General features: G+C 37.3%; 1 protein-coding gene across 6 annotated transcripts in view; it reads right to left on the reverse strand.

Annotated features, from left to right (window-relative positions):
• TNRC6A (trinucleotide repeat containing adaptor 6A) overlaps positions 1-15,822 on the reverse strand; it is a 273,917-nt gene that overhangs the window by 15,580 nt on the left and 242,515 nt on the right. For 5 of the 6 annotated variants that reach the window (XM_037815360.1, XM_037815356.1, XM_037815355.1 and 2 more), the window contains 9 exons: positions 15,164-15,244; positions 14,753-14,804; positions 8,756-8,898; positions 8,224-8,370; positions 7,928-8,065; positions 7,441-7,569; positions 6,941-7,018; positions 6,435-6,645; positions 3,949-4,080 (listed from right to left, as the gene is read on the reverse strand). In XM_037815360.1, coding sequence (XP_037671288.1) covers positions 3,949-4,080; positions 6,435-6,645; positions 6,941-7,018; positions 7,441-7,569; positions 7,928-8,065; positions 8,224-8,370; positions 8,756-8,898; positions 14,753-14,804; positions 15,164-15,244 — 1,111 coding nt within the window. The remainder of the gene's footprint in view (positions 1-3,948; positions 4,081-6,434; positions 6,646-6,940; positions 7,019-7,440; positions 7,570-7,927; positions 8,066-8,223; positions 8,371-8,755; positions 8,899-14,752; positions 14,805-15,163; positions 15,245-15,822) is intronic. The other variant, XM_037815357.1, reaches the window with a different exon arrangement.

The raw sequence follows: 15,822 nt of genomic DNA on the forward strand, positions 1-15,822 counted from the left end.
CTTCTAACGGATGAGCAAAGAAAGGGGTTTCTTGAGATGGAATCTACTCCTGGTGAAGATGCTATGGACACTATTAAAATGCTGACAACAAAGGATTTAAGACTACCACATAAATTTAGTTGATAAAGCAGTGGCAGTGTATGAGAGGACTAACTACAATTTTGAAATAAATTCTACTGTGGGTTCTAGGAAAGGGGAGAACAAACACAGGAATGAAGATATGATTATTAAACAAATAAACAAACCAAAAAACCCAGTTTTCCAAAAGATCGAAGAGCTTACATTAAAACAAGCCAACAGCAAATATTTTTAAAACTAGAAATTGAAAGGGCTGTTAGAGACAGATATTAAACTAATTTTAATCTGTTTTTTTTCTCAAGAGATGAAGACCAAAACACCAAGACCAAGGTCAAGGCATATTTTTGAAGTCATTTTTACAAGAAGAAATATAACAATGAATAAAGAATATAAGGAACCACACAGAAGAATTCCTATTATTATGTTCTTGATTTTGAAGAAGATAAAATAAAAGCCTGGAGATATCAAAATAAAATCCATCAAAGAACTATTAGCCTAGGATTAGTTAAGATTAGTGACATAGCCCACTAAAGTGAAGAAAATGAGAACATTCTCAGGTGGGGAAGCAGATAAAAATAAGTAATTTGTATTACTAATAGAAAAATATTTTTTTTAAAAAAACAACAAAATATGACAAAAGAAACAATTTCAAGACATCAAATTAAGGAAATAAAGAATGGTAGAAACCTAGACTGAAGTAAAGAATAAACCTCAGCCTCCACCTTCTTATTCTGAAGTAGAGAACATTACTGTAATGTGTTTATTAGAATGCTAACTATACAGGAGTGAGCATAATTATTGGTTAAGCTAATTCCTAAAATACTTAAAACACACTGCTCACATTCCAGATTTATGTAAACAGTATAAGCAAGAGAAGGCATGATGGAAAAAATTATAAATAAATATAACAATAAACAAAAGTCATAAAAACTACTTTATTAATTGAACTTAATTATTATAAAATATAGGCTACTTACAAGATGACACTACCACCCACTGTCTGCCTGTCAGGTGCCGAGAAAGGAGCTAAGACTGTAATAGATACTAATTAATTCAATCCTCCTGACAATTCTATGATGTATCATTTCCATTTTACAGATGAAAACACTGACATTTAGCGAATTAAAGAACTGGGACTGAATCCCAAGTGTGCTTGACTTCAAACCTTGTTGCTGGCATGGTATGAAATTCCGTTTATACAATGCATACTACATACCGGTATGCCCTGTATACGCACTGGAGAACATGATAAACACTACACCTTTAACAGCAGTGAACTGGAGGGAATAGTTCATTTTTACAAAAACAATTAAATTGAGATATGCAACACAGACATGGAAAAAATCACTTTAACCTGAGAAGAAAGAAAACTATTTGGTAGAAACTTTTTTCTGGGTCTCCACATCAAACCTCTCTAGCCATCCTTTTCCAGGTTTCTTAAATACGAGTGGCTACAGGATTCTGTGCTTATGTTCTCTATGTACTCTCCCTAACTCTGAGCAATCTTATCCATACCTAAGCTTCAATATTCTCATGAGTACAAAATCTTATTCCAGCCCACATTTTTCTTCTGAGGGCTAGACCTTCATTTCTAATTTCTTACTGTAGTTTTCCACTTGAGCTATCCCCAAAACACTAACTCAAAAAATCTAAAACCAACTGATCATTAATTGCTCAAAGCCTGTTTTGATTTCCGCATTTGCGCTATATCATTGACTGGGTTATCCACTCATCCATTCATTTAGCAAATGTGAATGAGTGCACATTATAAATAATAGAACAACAAAATAAACAGAGTGGTCACTGTCCTCAAGGAGTTTATGGGCCTGTGATGGAAACAGATCTACATAGATATTTATACAAGATAGACATATATAGAAGCTTTATGGGAGCACAGACCTTGGTGGACACTTCTTGGAAATGACTCTTGAGCTCAATCTTAAAGGTCAAGGGGAGAACCAAAGGAGCCTGAAGACAAACAAGGCATAGTAGTTGTGCCGGTTTCAATGTATTATGTCCCCCCATAATACATAATGCAATCTTGTGTGGGCAGATATGTTAGTATTGATCAGACTGTAATTTTTTGAGAGTTTCCATGGAGATGCAACCCACCCAACTGTAGGTGATAACTCTGATTAAATAATTTCCATGGAGGTGTGGCCCCGCCCATTCAGCATGGACCTTGATTATTTACTAGAGCACTATATAAGCTCAGACAGAAGAAGCAATCTTGCCACAGTCAAGAATGCACAGTTGCTGAGAGAGGAGCTGCAGCTTACAGACATTTTGGAGATGGCCTCTGAAAGCAGACTTTTGCTCCAGAGAAGCTAAGAGAGGACAAATGCCCCAAAAGCAACTAAGAGTGACATTTCTGAGGAGCTGCAGCCTAGAGAGGAAAGTGCTGGGAGCAAGCCATTTTGAAACCAGAACTCCAGAGCAGACGCCAGCCACATGCCTTAGCAGCTAACAGAGGTTTTCCAGATGCCACTGGTCATACTCCAGTGAAGGTACCCGATTGTTGATGACTTATCTTGGACACTTTATGGCCTTAAGACTGTAACTTTGTAACCAAATAAACCCCCTTTATAAAACCCGATCCATTTCTGGTGTTTTGCATTCTGGCAGCATTAGCAAACTGGAACAGTAGGTAACCATATATACGCTGAATAAAGAATGAGTCAAGCTAGTTACCAAGTCCTTTTGGCCGTAATTCTAAAACTCTCTTTGATGCACTCCCTCTCATACCTGCTGTCAGCTTTATCTCCCACCCAGACCTCACTAAGTCTTATGTGCTCTAAATGTCTACCAGTTTCATATTTAAAATCCTTTAATGCATAAGTTTTCAATGATTTGCTCCATACCTGTTATTCCATCTTCACTTTCATTCTATCATTCTTTCATTCTATCATTTGTACATTCACCTGCAAACATGCCCAGATACACTAACAGATTTCAGCAGAATTTGCTTTCTTTGAACTTTTCATATGCTGTTCTCTTTTAGTTGTTCTTCTCCCTACTTGTTTATTTGGTAAACCTGAAAACTCAGTTCAGGATGAAATGAATGCCTAACCCAAAGTTAGACATCCTTAACTCACTGTTCCAATGGCACTTTTTTATTATAATCCTATTTGTACTATTAAATATATTAACAATTACCATACCTATCACACTGTACTAAAGTTATTTCTATGTTTACTTTTGCTACCAAACAATGAGTTCCTTTAGGGCAAGTGTTTTTACTTGCTTACATGCACAAAACTACACACATGCACATATGTACATATTCATTCCAGGTGGATGTATTCTGCAGTCCTTGGAAAGCAGAATATATTCCATTAACATTTGCTGAGTGAATGGGTAACATTAAATAAGACAAAAAGGGTGTTTCTAAAAGAGAAATTTAACTGCTGAGAAGACAATACTATTGAATCCATATAATGTACACATAGCAACAAAATATATAAAAAAAATCTGTCAATATACAAGAAATTGACATTATGGTATAAGTTTTAATTCCCAACTATGAACACATTATAAAGTAATGCAAGTAAATATTATTAAGCAAAACACTAGAACAATTTAATCAACTAGAAAAAACCCAAATGACCACCAAAAGGAGAGTAATTTTTAAAAAAATGCATATAATCTCACCTCTTTTGTACAACAGTATAATATGGATTAATTTTGCTTTTTGGGTAGGTTTTTGTATTTCAAGTTTTAGATTTAATAATAAATACACCACTTTTTAAATGAGAAAAGGTTCTAACAGAATTTGACTTTGAAAAAAATATATTTAAAATAAAATAAAGTGGCCTAAGTTTAGTTTTCTCCAGAAATTTTTTAAGTAAAATATAAGAATGTATTTTATACCATGTTTGCTGGAATTTTGATCCAAAGATGTGTTCACAGAAATGCTGTCCACTGTAGTCCACTTCCTTAGTCTTGACTGTGGTTCTTTAATACTGTTCATATCCATATTTACATTCAAGTTTGAGTTCAAGCCTTAAAAATATATAAATAAAGAAAAGCTTATAAAATATAGCACATTTTCCTTCTGGTACCACAACTTCTATCTTTTAGAAAAACAAATATAACTAATCTAATGTTTTCAATCTTGCCTAATGTTCCTTAACAAATATCATCAAGCAAATGTGGCACAGCCATATGATAGCAGGTAAAAGCAAAGCATCCAGAGCAGACATTCTGGACTCGGGCAAGGTCATGCAAAAACAATGTCAGAAGAAGAAGTCTCCATTAAGTCATCAGAGAAAGAGAAACATATACAAATCCTAACTCTCAATAGTACAATGTTCTTGAACTGTAAAACTGTTAATACTAGTATTACACCGAGTGTGGAAAACTATTTCCCCATATAATTTTGAAGATTTTATAATTCCTTAGCAAAGTAAGGGAAAACATTTTCAAGGAGGCCAAATGATAAAAGTTTACCTCTAATAAAATATTATCTGTTTAGCTACTTCCCAAGAATAGCAAATATGAAGAACTACAGGTGATTATTTTCAGAGGCTATCTTTTGCTTGCAAATTGAACACTATCCGGTTTGCTAACCCACCAAAATTTTAAAAGTAAAAATGCCCTGCCCCAATAATTACACCTAAAGGGGAGATTCCCACATCCTAAGTAAGGCACAATTTACTTGAACTTTGATATGACAATGCCTGTTAGATATTCTCTTGGAATAAGGACAGAAATTAATTTCATTTCCGATACAGTAGTTAGAAAAATAAGCCAGTGTTTCTTAAACTGTGATCCAGGGACCAACAATACCAGAATCACCTGAAATGCTCATTAAAAAATGGAGACTTTCCATTGGAGTCAGAATACTGTGTATTTACTACACATCTAAGTTTCAGAAATTTTAAAGTTTCAAATCCTTGGATCTGATGAGGATGCATGAGACATTAGGTTTTCAGAGTTAAAAATTTCAGTAATATAAATTCTCCAACATCCCCCCATTTTTGGAGCGAGCCTTCAAATGTCCTACTTTCTGGACCCATCAATTAGACCAAGGATCAGCAAACTTTTTTTGTAAAGGGCCAGATAGTAAATATCTTAGGCTTCTACAGGCCACATGATCTCTGTTGCAGCCACACAATTCTGCTACTATAGGTCAAAAGCAGCCACAGATAATCTATAAACAAATGGGTGTGGCTATGTTCCAAATAAAACTTTTATAAATCAGGCAGAGGGCCAAATTTGGCCAACGGGCCATAGTTTACTGGTGTCTCGTTTAGAAAACTTTACTGATGATTGCATGGGTTAAGCAGACTTTCTTAATCAGGAAAAAGCACCTCTGGCTGAAAAGCCAGTCAGGATAGGAAACTCCATTACTTGGAAACTAATCCCCTCATTGTCTCAATATATATATCAAGTGTGTACAGTCAAACAGTGAGAGTTCACTACACACTCCCCTTCAACTGGTAATATCCAAACTTATCACTGTATTTGGGCATTCTTTTACCACCAGTCTGTTGTCTCTAGGATCAACTGGTCACCACACAATGGCTTCCTATGGTATTCATCTGCAGTGGTAACTGATAAGGGAGCTGCTTTTGGAAAGGCAAAGTGTTACAATTTCAAGGGCTCAAAGTACAATTTATGTCCTAGCTGAAAGTCCTTGATAATATGAGGGAGAGCTAATAATGTGTCAGCTCAGCCACAGTGAAGGAGTAGCAGAAGCAACAGCAGGCACCAACCTCTGCCCACAGCCCAGAATGTGCTAGTTAACTAACAGTCTTCGATATGGTTACCAGCAACCAACAATGTTAGTTCATAAGAAACCACTGTAAGAGAAGAGAAAGAAAATGCAAAAAGGGAGAGAATAGGCTATTGCACATGTGATAAAGGCAATCCCTTCTCTCACCTCTATTTTCTTATTTATTCTATTCATTTCTATTTGTCTAGATCAAAGTCATAAAACACATGTGACAAATATTTAGGCAATAATTAAATTTCCAGGTTCTGAGAAGGGCAAATGTGACCTTTCCAGTTGCTTTCCTAAAGCTTCACTGCTCACAATTTTTCCAGAGGGCTGTTTCTAACAACAATTTCAGCCCTCCCCTTCCCTCCCCTTTACAGATATATGGGTCTTAAAAAGAAATGCTTCCTTTATTTTAACCCATTTTAAGCATGGAGTTTTTGAAATAGTATGATTTTCCTAAAGCATGATGATGGGCTAAACCTAGGACAGAGCTACACTGACTCTCAGTGATGGAATAGCTAAAAAAAAAAATAATATAGCTTTCACAAAGGAACATAGCCAAAAAGTAAGAGAGAAGGATGCACACTTGTGATACCCAAACATCAGGTGATGCTTTTCCCAAGGAGAAACCCACCTATAGGGAAGTTGCTGAAAGCATTTATTGGAGATGGCCCTTTTTGCAACTCAGGTGTAGTGTGGGGCATGACATTTTCAAGGAAAGATTTCATGGCTGGCTGATGGAGTGACTGCTGCTGAGATGGCGGAGTCTGTTGCTTCACCAACAGGTTTGGATCAAGTTGACGAGACTGTTGCATCATTTGCTGCTGCACACTAAGAGGTCGGCCCTTAAGACAACGAAATGATTGGGAAAAATAGTGGAAAAAAGTTTTTACAGATACCCACCTATTCCTCTTCACTTCTGAATTCACTTCCTTCTTAGAAGGAAGGTAGAACAATCGCATTATACCAGTTAATATGTCTTCTAGGCAAAGAGCAGATTCAACGAACAACATATTTAACTACATTCCAGTTAAATTCTATTTCAATTAAAGACATTTCTAGTGCTTCGTTATAATGGAATTGATGAGTTCAGTTTATTAAAACAAAGAATAGCATAGCAAGTGGAAGGATCTAATCTACCTGTTGGTCTTGTTGCTGCCGGTTACCAGAAGGCACGCTTCTCTGACTCTGCGCCCTTTGCTGTTGCGCTAACAATCGCTGGAGGGAAGATTGCAAGGAAGTTGTCATTATCACACTGTTATATTTTAGGATGCATCATAATAACTATGGCTTGATCTAGCCAATGTTCACATCTCCTACCTCATGTGGTGTAATCTCATGTCTTCCTTGGACTCTGTGGCCTCTAACCATTCTGCTGAAATTCAGTCTCTTGCTCAATCTAAACTTTGATTTCATCAAGGAAATTCTTCTAGATCACCCTACCACCTACCACCCCGGATTTGGCTGGGCCTTCCCTCATAGTATCATGCCATTCCTCACCCATGATCACAGTCCGTCCTCCCTTACAATGTAAGCTCCATGAGGGCCTGACCATGCTTGTCTTGTTTCCTGCACAGTCTAGTGCAGCAGACACTCAATAAATGTGTCCTAAATAACACATTTATTTTTTTTCTACTTACCTGTAACTGGGAGATCTGAGAAAGCTGGTTTAATTGGGAGAGCTGGTTCAGCATGGCTACCTGTTGAGGGCCAAAGATTGGATTCAGGCCACCGTTGTTTGGTGCATACTTCAGCAATGAAACTGGAACCTTAGGATAACAATGATAAGTTAATAATGTTGTTAAAATAACTCAAATTAGCTTGATGTATGTGTACTTTACTAATAAAGCAATTAAATTTGTGGGCTATGAATTTGGGGTGTTATATTCTTTCCTACTTGTCTTTGTTTTACTAGTTTATTGTTCACATATACTTATGCAGGTAAAGTAATGACAGAAGATGTGAACCTTAAACCAGCCAATTTTACTTTGCTATAGCTTTCCTCCTAAGATGTCTTATGGAAAAGAATGGTAAATTTAAGGCTTAAAATATCCTTGCCCCTTATGAAATTATTTTCAAAGTCTTATTCCAGGTAAACAGAAAACGATATAATGGAAGATTATTTACCTGAGGGGAGAGTAATGGAGGAGGCACTTGAGCACGGAGATTAGGCTGAGATGAACTAAGAGGTTGTGCTGGAGGCTGCTGCATGCCCCGGGGTTGTGCTGCTGTGTTTCCAACACCAAACATACTGGGATTACCATTCTACAAACAAAACAAAACAAAAAAACAAAACAAAAACACCCAGTGGGATTCTTTAGAGACAAACATCCCATTACCAAACTGATTTAAATACTACACATAGATCTTATAACTTATACAAATCATTCAACAGAGAACCTAAAATACACATGTAGACTTACCTGTCTAACAGAATTCAAGTTTTGCATACCCAGCCCTGCTATGGAGCCAAGGGCCTGGTTAGGTAGTGCACTATTTGAAGGGGGAAGCTTCATGCTTTGACTGGACATAAACTGCATGTTTTGGGATTCATCTGCTACAATGCCATCCTGATTGGACAGACAGAAATGTGCAACACCAGCCAAGCAAGCAAGTGGAAGGAAGAAATCATTTCAGGAACAGAAGAGAAGTCACATGACATTCCAGCATCAACAGGAAACAGGTAGAAAACAGAAGAGATCAGATTAGTGTTAATTCTAGAATACATAAAAAGAACCAAATATATTTTATGGGATTAGGAAGAAAATACGAATGCAATCCCTACGCTAAAGTGGGACAACGGGAAAGGAACCACAAATCCAATAAAAGGATTTAGCACTGAATTATAACACTATATTATATGAAATGTCTAAAACATTAATGTGATAATTATGCTATTAAGTCTATTGGTTTATATTAGCCAGTAAAAAAAAAAAAAAAAAACATATATCTTACCTTATCAAAATAAGGACTGCGCTCCATGGAAGACTCTTTGGAAATCTGAGGCCGAGAACCAGGGCCTTTCCCGACCGTTCGATTGTAATCACCAATATTTAGGCTATGTTTATCTATCTCCATTCGTTTGTCTTGTAACATTCCTAATAAATGCAAGGGACAACATGGTCAAGCAGGAAGACACTTAACCTAATTCATTTCAGATAAACTTATAGGAGAAAGAAAAATATTCACTTTCCAAATAAAATGACTTTTGCCTTGACCAAGAATAAGTGAAAAAATGCACCTGTATTTCAAAAATCTTGCATTTCTCACAAAGGAAGATGGGTTTAGAATATATTCTTATTTTATTGAAGCGATGAACTTGAAAATAAACTAATAAACAGAAGGAGGCTCAAAACCTCATTTTTAAAAAGACTACTTTTACATTTGAATAAGAGTAATATAATTTAGGCATCTTTAGTTATCTGTAATCTGCTCAATTTTATAATAATCACAGTGTCCCATTAACAAGAAACAAATAGTAACAACCAGCCCACCATGATAAATTACCATTTACTAAACATTTACTATGTGCTAGGAGCTGTTCTAAGTGCTTTATGTTTACTAATTTAATGTGCGTAACTCTACTAGCATCATTCCCCTTTAAAAGATGGAAAAACTAGAGACCAGATAGGTTAACATCTTCCCCTCTCCTAAGACCTTTCTCTGTTAATTACTCTCCTAGTCCTGATTTCTCCTCTGCACTAAATATAATCTCCTCTCTTGTAAACATCCCACCCCGAAAAATCTTCTTTGCTTGATACAGGCCACCATTCTAGTTCAAAATTCTTTCATAAGTGGAAATTATGCCCATTCTTCTGGAGTCTTCTCCTCTCTCCCCAGCTGAATCCACTTCCTTGTGTCTCTTCCATGTGGGGATATACCAAGACCCATTCAGCTCAGTCCTTCACCTATCTATAAACTCGCTTCCCTTAAGAGTCTTTATTCACTATCAAGGTGTCAACAGTCCTCTCCATCCAAGTGACCCTCAAACACAAATCACTAGCTTTGACCTCACTCCTAAGCTCAGTCCCACACCTTTTAACTGACTGCTAGGCACATTCACTTGAATGCCACATTCGTCACTTCTAACACAACATAGGTAAACCATATGCATGGTATTTCCTGTTCTTTCATGGGGAGTCACACAGTCTTGAAATGTTCATTTATCTTTAACATCTTTTTCTTTCCCATCTTTCCAATCCTCATTTCCTACATTTTCTCAATCCATTATTCTTTTTTAATTGCTATTCTTCTTTGAGATGTCTGCGCCACCACCACAATACTTACTCTTTCAAATGGAAAGGCATGATGCAAAGGCTTGTAATAGCAGAATACACCAATATATCATCTCTATTCTACTTAACTTCCTTCGAGGTGCTGGGGTTCACCTACATCACTTACACAACTTGATAGAAGTTAGGGTCTATTTGCTTGGTTTTTTTTTTTTTAAACCAAGGAAAATGTTCTTAAAATAGGCATATTTTTAAAATGCCATTAGTTTCTTATAGTATTGTGCCATCTATGGGTCAGATATGTGAATAATCTTCTTTTCAGCACCTGTAAGAGCCTATGGTAGTTTGAACCTATTATGTAACCCAGAAAAGGCCATGTTCTTTTAATCCATTCCTGTAGGTGCAGAACTTTTTGGGTGGTAACTTTTAATTAGCTTATTTCAACAGAGATGTGACCCACCTAATTCAGGGTAGGTCTTGGATCCTCTTGTTGGAATCCTTTATAAGAAGATAAAGGACACCCACACAAAGCCAGAGAGCTCAGAGAAGCCCCACAGAAGCTAAGAGACAAGGACACACCCACAGAAGTTGAGAGAGGAAGCCACTGAAGCCAGAAGCTGAAAGCAACAAAACCCGGGAGTGAAGGACCAGCAGATGCCGGCCATGTGCTTTCCCATGTGACAGAGGTGTCTCAGATGCCAGCAGCCTTTCTTTAGAGAAGTTATCATCCTGTTGATGCCTTAATTTGGACATTTTCATGGCCTTAGAACTATAAATTTGTAAGCTAATAAATCATAGTAAAAGCCAACTATTTCTGATATATTGTATTCTGGAAGCTTTAGCAAACTGAAACAGAATCTTTCCTTTAATATCAATAACCCTTTGCAACAACCTCCTCCTCCGTCCTCTCTCTCCCTGTATTCACCTGTACACCCAAGCTACCCTTCTTGAACTCTTTCCTTCACTAACCACACCCAAACTTGCAACCAAATCCAGTCAACTCTTCATTCTAATCTCTCTCAAGCTGTTTCTTCCTGATAATCTACATTATTTTTTCCTACCCAAATAATATATTTTAAAATAATAGCAGAAATGACATCTTCACCACATGCCTAACACTTCTGCAACCCTTCACAAACTGATTAGAGTGTCAAATGTGGCAAATCTTTTACCTACCAGTCCTTTAATAAAGTCCTTGGCTAAAGTTACAAATGATCCACCACCCTGCACCTTCCACCCCAACTGTCAACTCTACTCCTTGATGATCATTCTCCTCTTTTCAAAACTCTATGCTCTCTTGCCTTCTGCAAAATTATTCTATTCTATTCTAAGTTTTCCTACTTCTCCTCAGGATCTTTTCTTAAATTTATCATTCCCCCAGGATTCTGTCTTTAGTCCATTACTCTACAACTCTCTCTGGCAATCCATTTTTGTGGCTTACACTACTATACAAGTCCAATTAGTTACAAACTTATTATATACCCTATCCCTCCCGAGCTCCATATTCAGACTTCCCACTGTTTATCAGACATCACCACAAGGTTTTCATAGCAACTTCAGTAACCTATGAAACCTGCTACTGCTACTACATTTCCCATCTAAAACAATGGCCGTGACTGCTATTGATTTATCGTCTCCTAGCTCCAAAATTTACCCTTTCTGACTGGTCTGTGAAAAACAGATCCGGGCTCTTCAAATATTTTTCCTTTGGCAGCTGCACTAAAGCTGTGTCAGTGGAGAGTGCTGGAGAGAGACTGCAAGATGAAAAGTTTCTGCTTCCTGGCTCCAGTGTGCTCACTTGGCAGGCTCCTAGCTTCTCCAGTGCCTAGCAGGCCAGCAAGCAGCTTCTCCTAGAAGTTCCTTATACCTCCAAAGAGCTCTGAAGCAGAGTGGCTCTGGTGAGACACCTCCTGGAGAACAGCTCTTCCCAGCACCCTAGAGGGTGGACTTCCAATGACTTCTCTGCCATTCAGTGAGCCATGGGGCAGACAAAGACTTTTCCTCATAGCAGCAGACTCATATTTTGGATAAAGATTTGCCTTCCTTGCCTGTAATGCTTCTGCCTGGACTCCCATCACAATCTCAGAGAATTCCTTATCCACTACCATGGCATTCCTCACAGCATGGTTCCTGATCAAGAAACTCATTTCATTGCAAAGGAAATGCAGCAATGGCTCATGCCTGTGAAATTAACTGGTCTTACCACATACCACATCATCTGAAAGTGGCTAGCCAAACTGAAAGGTAGAATGGCTTACTGAAGCCTCAGTTACAGAGAAATCAGGAGACAGCTTCTGCAAGTATGGGGTTCTTACTGGATACACTATATGTCTTTCCCATTACCAGAATACCCTGGGTCTTAGAGTCAAAAGGTAAAACTGAGAATGATTTCCCTTACTATTACACCTAATAAGTTACTTAGAGAATTCTTGCTTCCTGTCCTAGCAACTCTATTAGGTTAGAGATCTTAGGCCCTCAAGAGGGTAAATGCCTCCACCAGGAGAGAAAACAATTGTTCTACTGAATTGGTGCCACGTGGACATTTTACACTCCTTATGGCAATGAACGAACAGGCAAAAAGAGAGCCAATCTATTGCTAAAGTGACTGATTCCAATTACCGGGGAGGGGGTGGGGGCATTGGTTTGCTGAAACACAATGGAGACTGTGAGGACTGTTCAGAACCCACAGGGATTCTCTGAGATATCTCTTACTACTTCCATGTCCAGTAGTAAAGGTTAATTGAAAACTACAGCTACCAAAATGGCAGAACAACTGAGGACTCAGCCCCTTTGGGTCATTCCTAGCTAAAGAACCCAAAGCCCCTGAGGTTCTGGCTGAGAGTGGGGAAGTATGGAATGGGCAGTGAAAGAAAGAAGCCATAGATACCAATGATTCTTTGTGATCAATTACAAAAATGAGGATGATAGCTTTGCAGGTTTTCTATTACTTATGATGTATATATATTCTTTTGTGTATTCTAACCATTTTCTTCTCTATCTTCAAAAAATATATACAAGGTATTGAAACATTACGTTACAAATTAGTCTAAAGACTAACAGAATGTGGGTGAATTTAATGGGTAATAAATATAGCTAGTGATGGTTATGATGAATCTTGGGACTGTACCTCTCCTCATTTTGGGGAGGGTGAAAACTTCCTCAATTGTAAAAAAGAAAGCTAGTTTGGTACAAAACAGAGTTGTTTTCTCATTGTGCTGGAGTTTAATGTGTATAGAAGGGTTTACCTGGTTGAGAAATCTTAGTCCCCAAGAAAGCAAATGCTTTCACTAGGAGACAAAACAATTGTTCTGAGTGGAAACTTAATGGTCAAAAGGGGTGGCTGTGTCAATTACTGATTTGTTACCTCAGGTCCAAACTCACACTTTGACTGCTCTGTAAACATGGATCTGGCAGCACTAGGTACCTACAGTGCTTGCCTCACCCAGTGTTCACAGGCCACCCCCCCTGGCAGTTCTGTAGCAGTCCCTCCAGTGAGAAATCTCATGAACAGCTTTCATGATTATCGTAGAGGGTGGATTTCCTGCAATTCGACCAGGGTAGCACACAGTAACTTCTCTGTCATGCAGTGAGCCACAACCATGCCCAAGAGTCTGGGGGGCATAGGGAGAGAAGGAAGGATGAAGAATAGAGGACTCTTCCTTAGGTGCCGTATCTCAGTCCTATGGTTAACTATCTGCTATTCACATATTCTTTAGCGTTCTCTTCTTACCCACAAAACCCTCATTATTCAAGTTCCTTGTTAAAGCTAACAATTCTTTGTATTTACATTAAGCTTTCCCTGTTCTAATTAATGTGTAGTTTCTCTCTCTAGACTGGACTCAAACTAATACAACAGCACTAACATCTACTAAATTGTCCAGGAAAGAAAGCTGGGAGCCATCTTTTATAAACATACTCCCTCATCCCCTATAACAAACAAGCTCAAACTGGTTATCAGGTTTGATCAATTCTAATTCTTCCATCTCCAGTGAAATATGTTTTTTCCATCAACTGTCATAGTTGGGGGCTTTGAAATTTCTTCCTGGCTGTTGCAATCTCTAACTGTTTTTGCAATCGTTAGTTACTAAGTCTGTCCTCTGCTGCCAATGCTGTCTATCCTAAGATATTTTCACTCTATAGCCAAGAACATCTTTCTAAACATTAAGCCAAATCATGCTATTACCCTGCTTAAAATTCTTTACTGTCTCCCCATTACTTTCAGAATTAAGTTCAAAACCCTAAGTTCCTCATGATTTAGCACCTACCTAGTTTTCCAGGCTTTTCATCTTTCACAATCACACTCCCCCCAAAACCATTTTGTATTTTTTTGTCCCATTACATTGAACTGCTTGCAATTTTCCCAGTATGGTTTTAGATGTCTCTGTCATATTTCTGGACCTTTGTACACACTGATCCCTGCACCAAGAAGACTATCTCCTCCAACGAGGAAAACTCACTCTTGACATGAATATATTTAAAGTAATCAGACTAATATCACTACTACCTTAAGAGATGCACAGTGATTTTCAATTTAAAAGCATACTGATTGATTTAATCACATCATTTTACTGTACAGGACGGAGAGCACAGGAATTACTTTAATAGGAATACAGGACTTCCCTCTCCTGATCGGGGTCAGTGCTCTTTTAGTAGAAGAAGGTCACTGTCATGCTTATACATCAATGATGATTATATACTCAAACTAATTTGATTATCTTACCTCCAGAAAGGTCCATCTTATTGCTCTGTACATTTTCTTCTGGTGAGTCTCTCTGAAATAAGAAAAAGCAAACCTTAATTTATCACTGAAACCAAACTTTAAAATGAAGAATTTCATTTGTATTTCATTATCTCTGAAATTCAAGTGGATGATATAGCTTCATTTTTTCACTGCCTAACATGATAAAAACATTTTTAAAATAAAAAATGTGATCAATACTTTCAGCCACATAAGTTAAAACTCACAAAAATAAAGAAGGCTTGAAGACCAATTTTACTCTAACTTCAAGAACATTTATAAGAATTCAAAGATGCAGAATAATTTAAGACAACAAAAACAAGAAGTCAGGGAAAATGTATAGACACCATTAAAGGGAGTGGAGTGGGGAGGCTGCTAGGAAACCATACTTACCGAAAAACTGATATTTGAAAACTGTTTAACAAATGGATTTATCCATGTTTCTTCTTGTTTGTTTCCACCTTTCATCATTCCCTTTGTGAAATAAAAGAGTAGAAAAGATGCCATGGCCATCTCTATTTATCTGGGTATAGTGAAGGATTAATAAAACTTCAAGACAATTCACAATTCTCATTTTTAGCCAATAATTTCTCCTCCAACCAACTTTAATCAGAGTTGTTAACAATTAAAAAGTCAACTTATTTAATTTTCAACTTCCTTTGCTCCAGTCCTCTGGTATAGCTGTAATGTATAGAGAAATCTCTAAAGGCAAGCAGTCAGAAGGAAAAGACAGAAGCAATGGGCCTGGATGACCCACAAAAAGAAAAAAGGGCCTCTGAATAATGGAGAACTGATTAACTTACAAATGGACTGTGTTCTAAAAGATTAATTATAATTTGTGTTTTTGGAATTTTTACACCAGAACAAAGTAAAAGTGGTTCTCAGATTAGTCCAAAGAAAGCAATTTAACCCATAATTAATTATGCTGTATGGGCTATACTAAAAATCACCAGTTGTTTCTATATGAAAATTATTTTAAAATTTCAATTTGTGTTGCCAAGAACGTAATATCCCCAGCAGTACAGAAACTACATTGAGACATGAATTGAGAG

Source organism: Choloepus didactylus, chromosome 21, assembly GCF_015220235.1.
Source record: "Choloepus didactylus isolate mChoDid1 chromosome 21, mChoDid1.pri, whole genome shotgun sequence".
In the NCBI taxonomy this organism is placed as follows: Eukaryota; Metazoa; Chordata; class Mammalia; order Pilosa; family Megalonychidae; genus Choloepus; species Choloepus didactylus.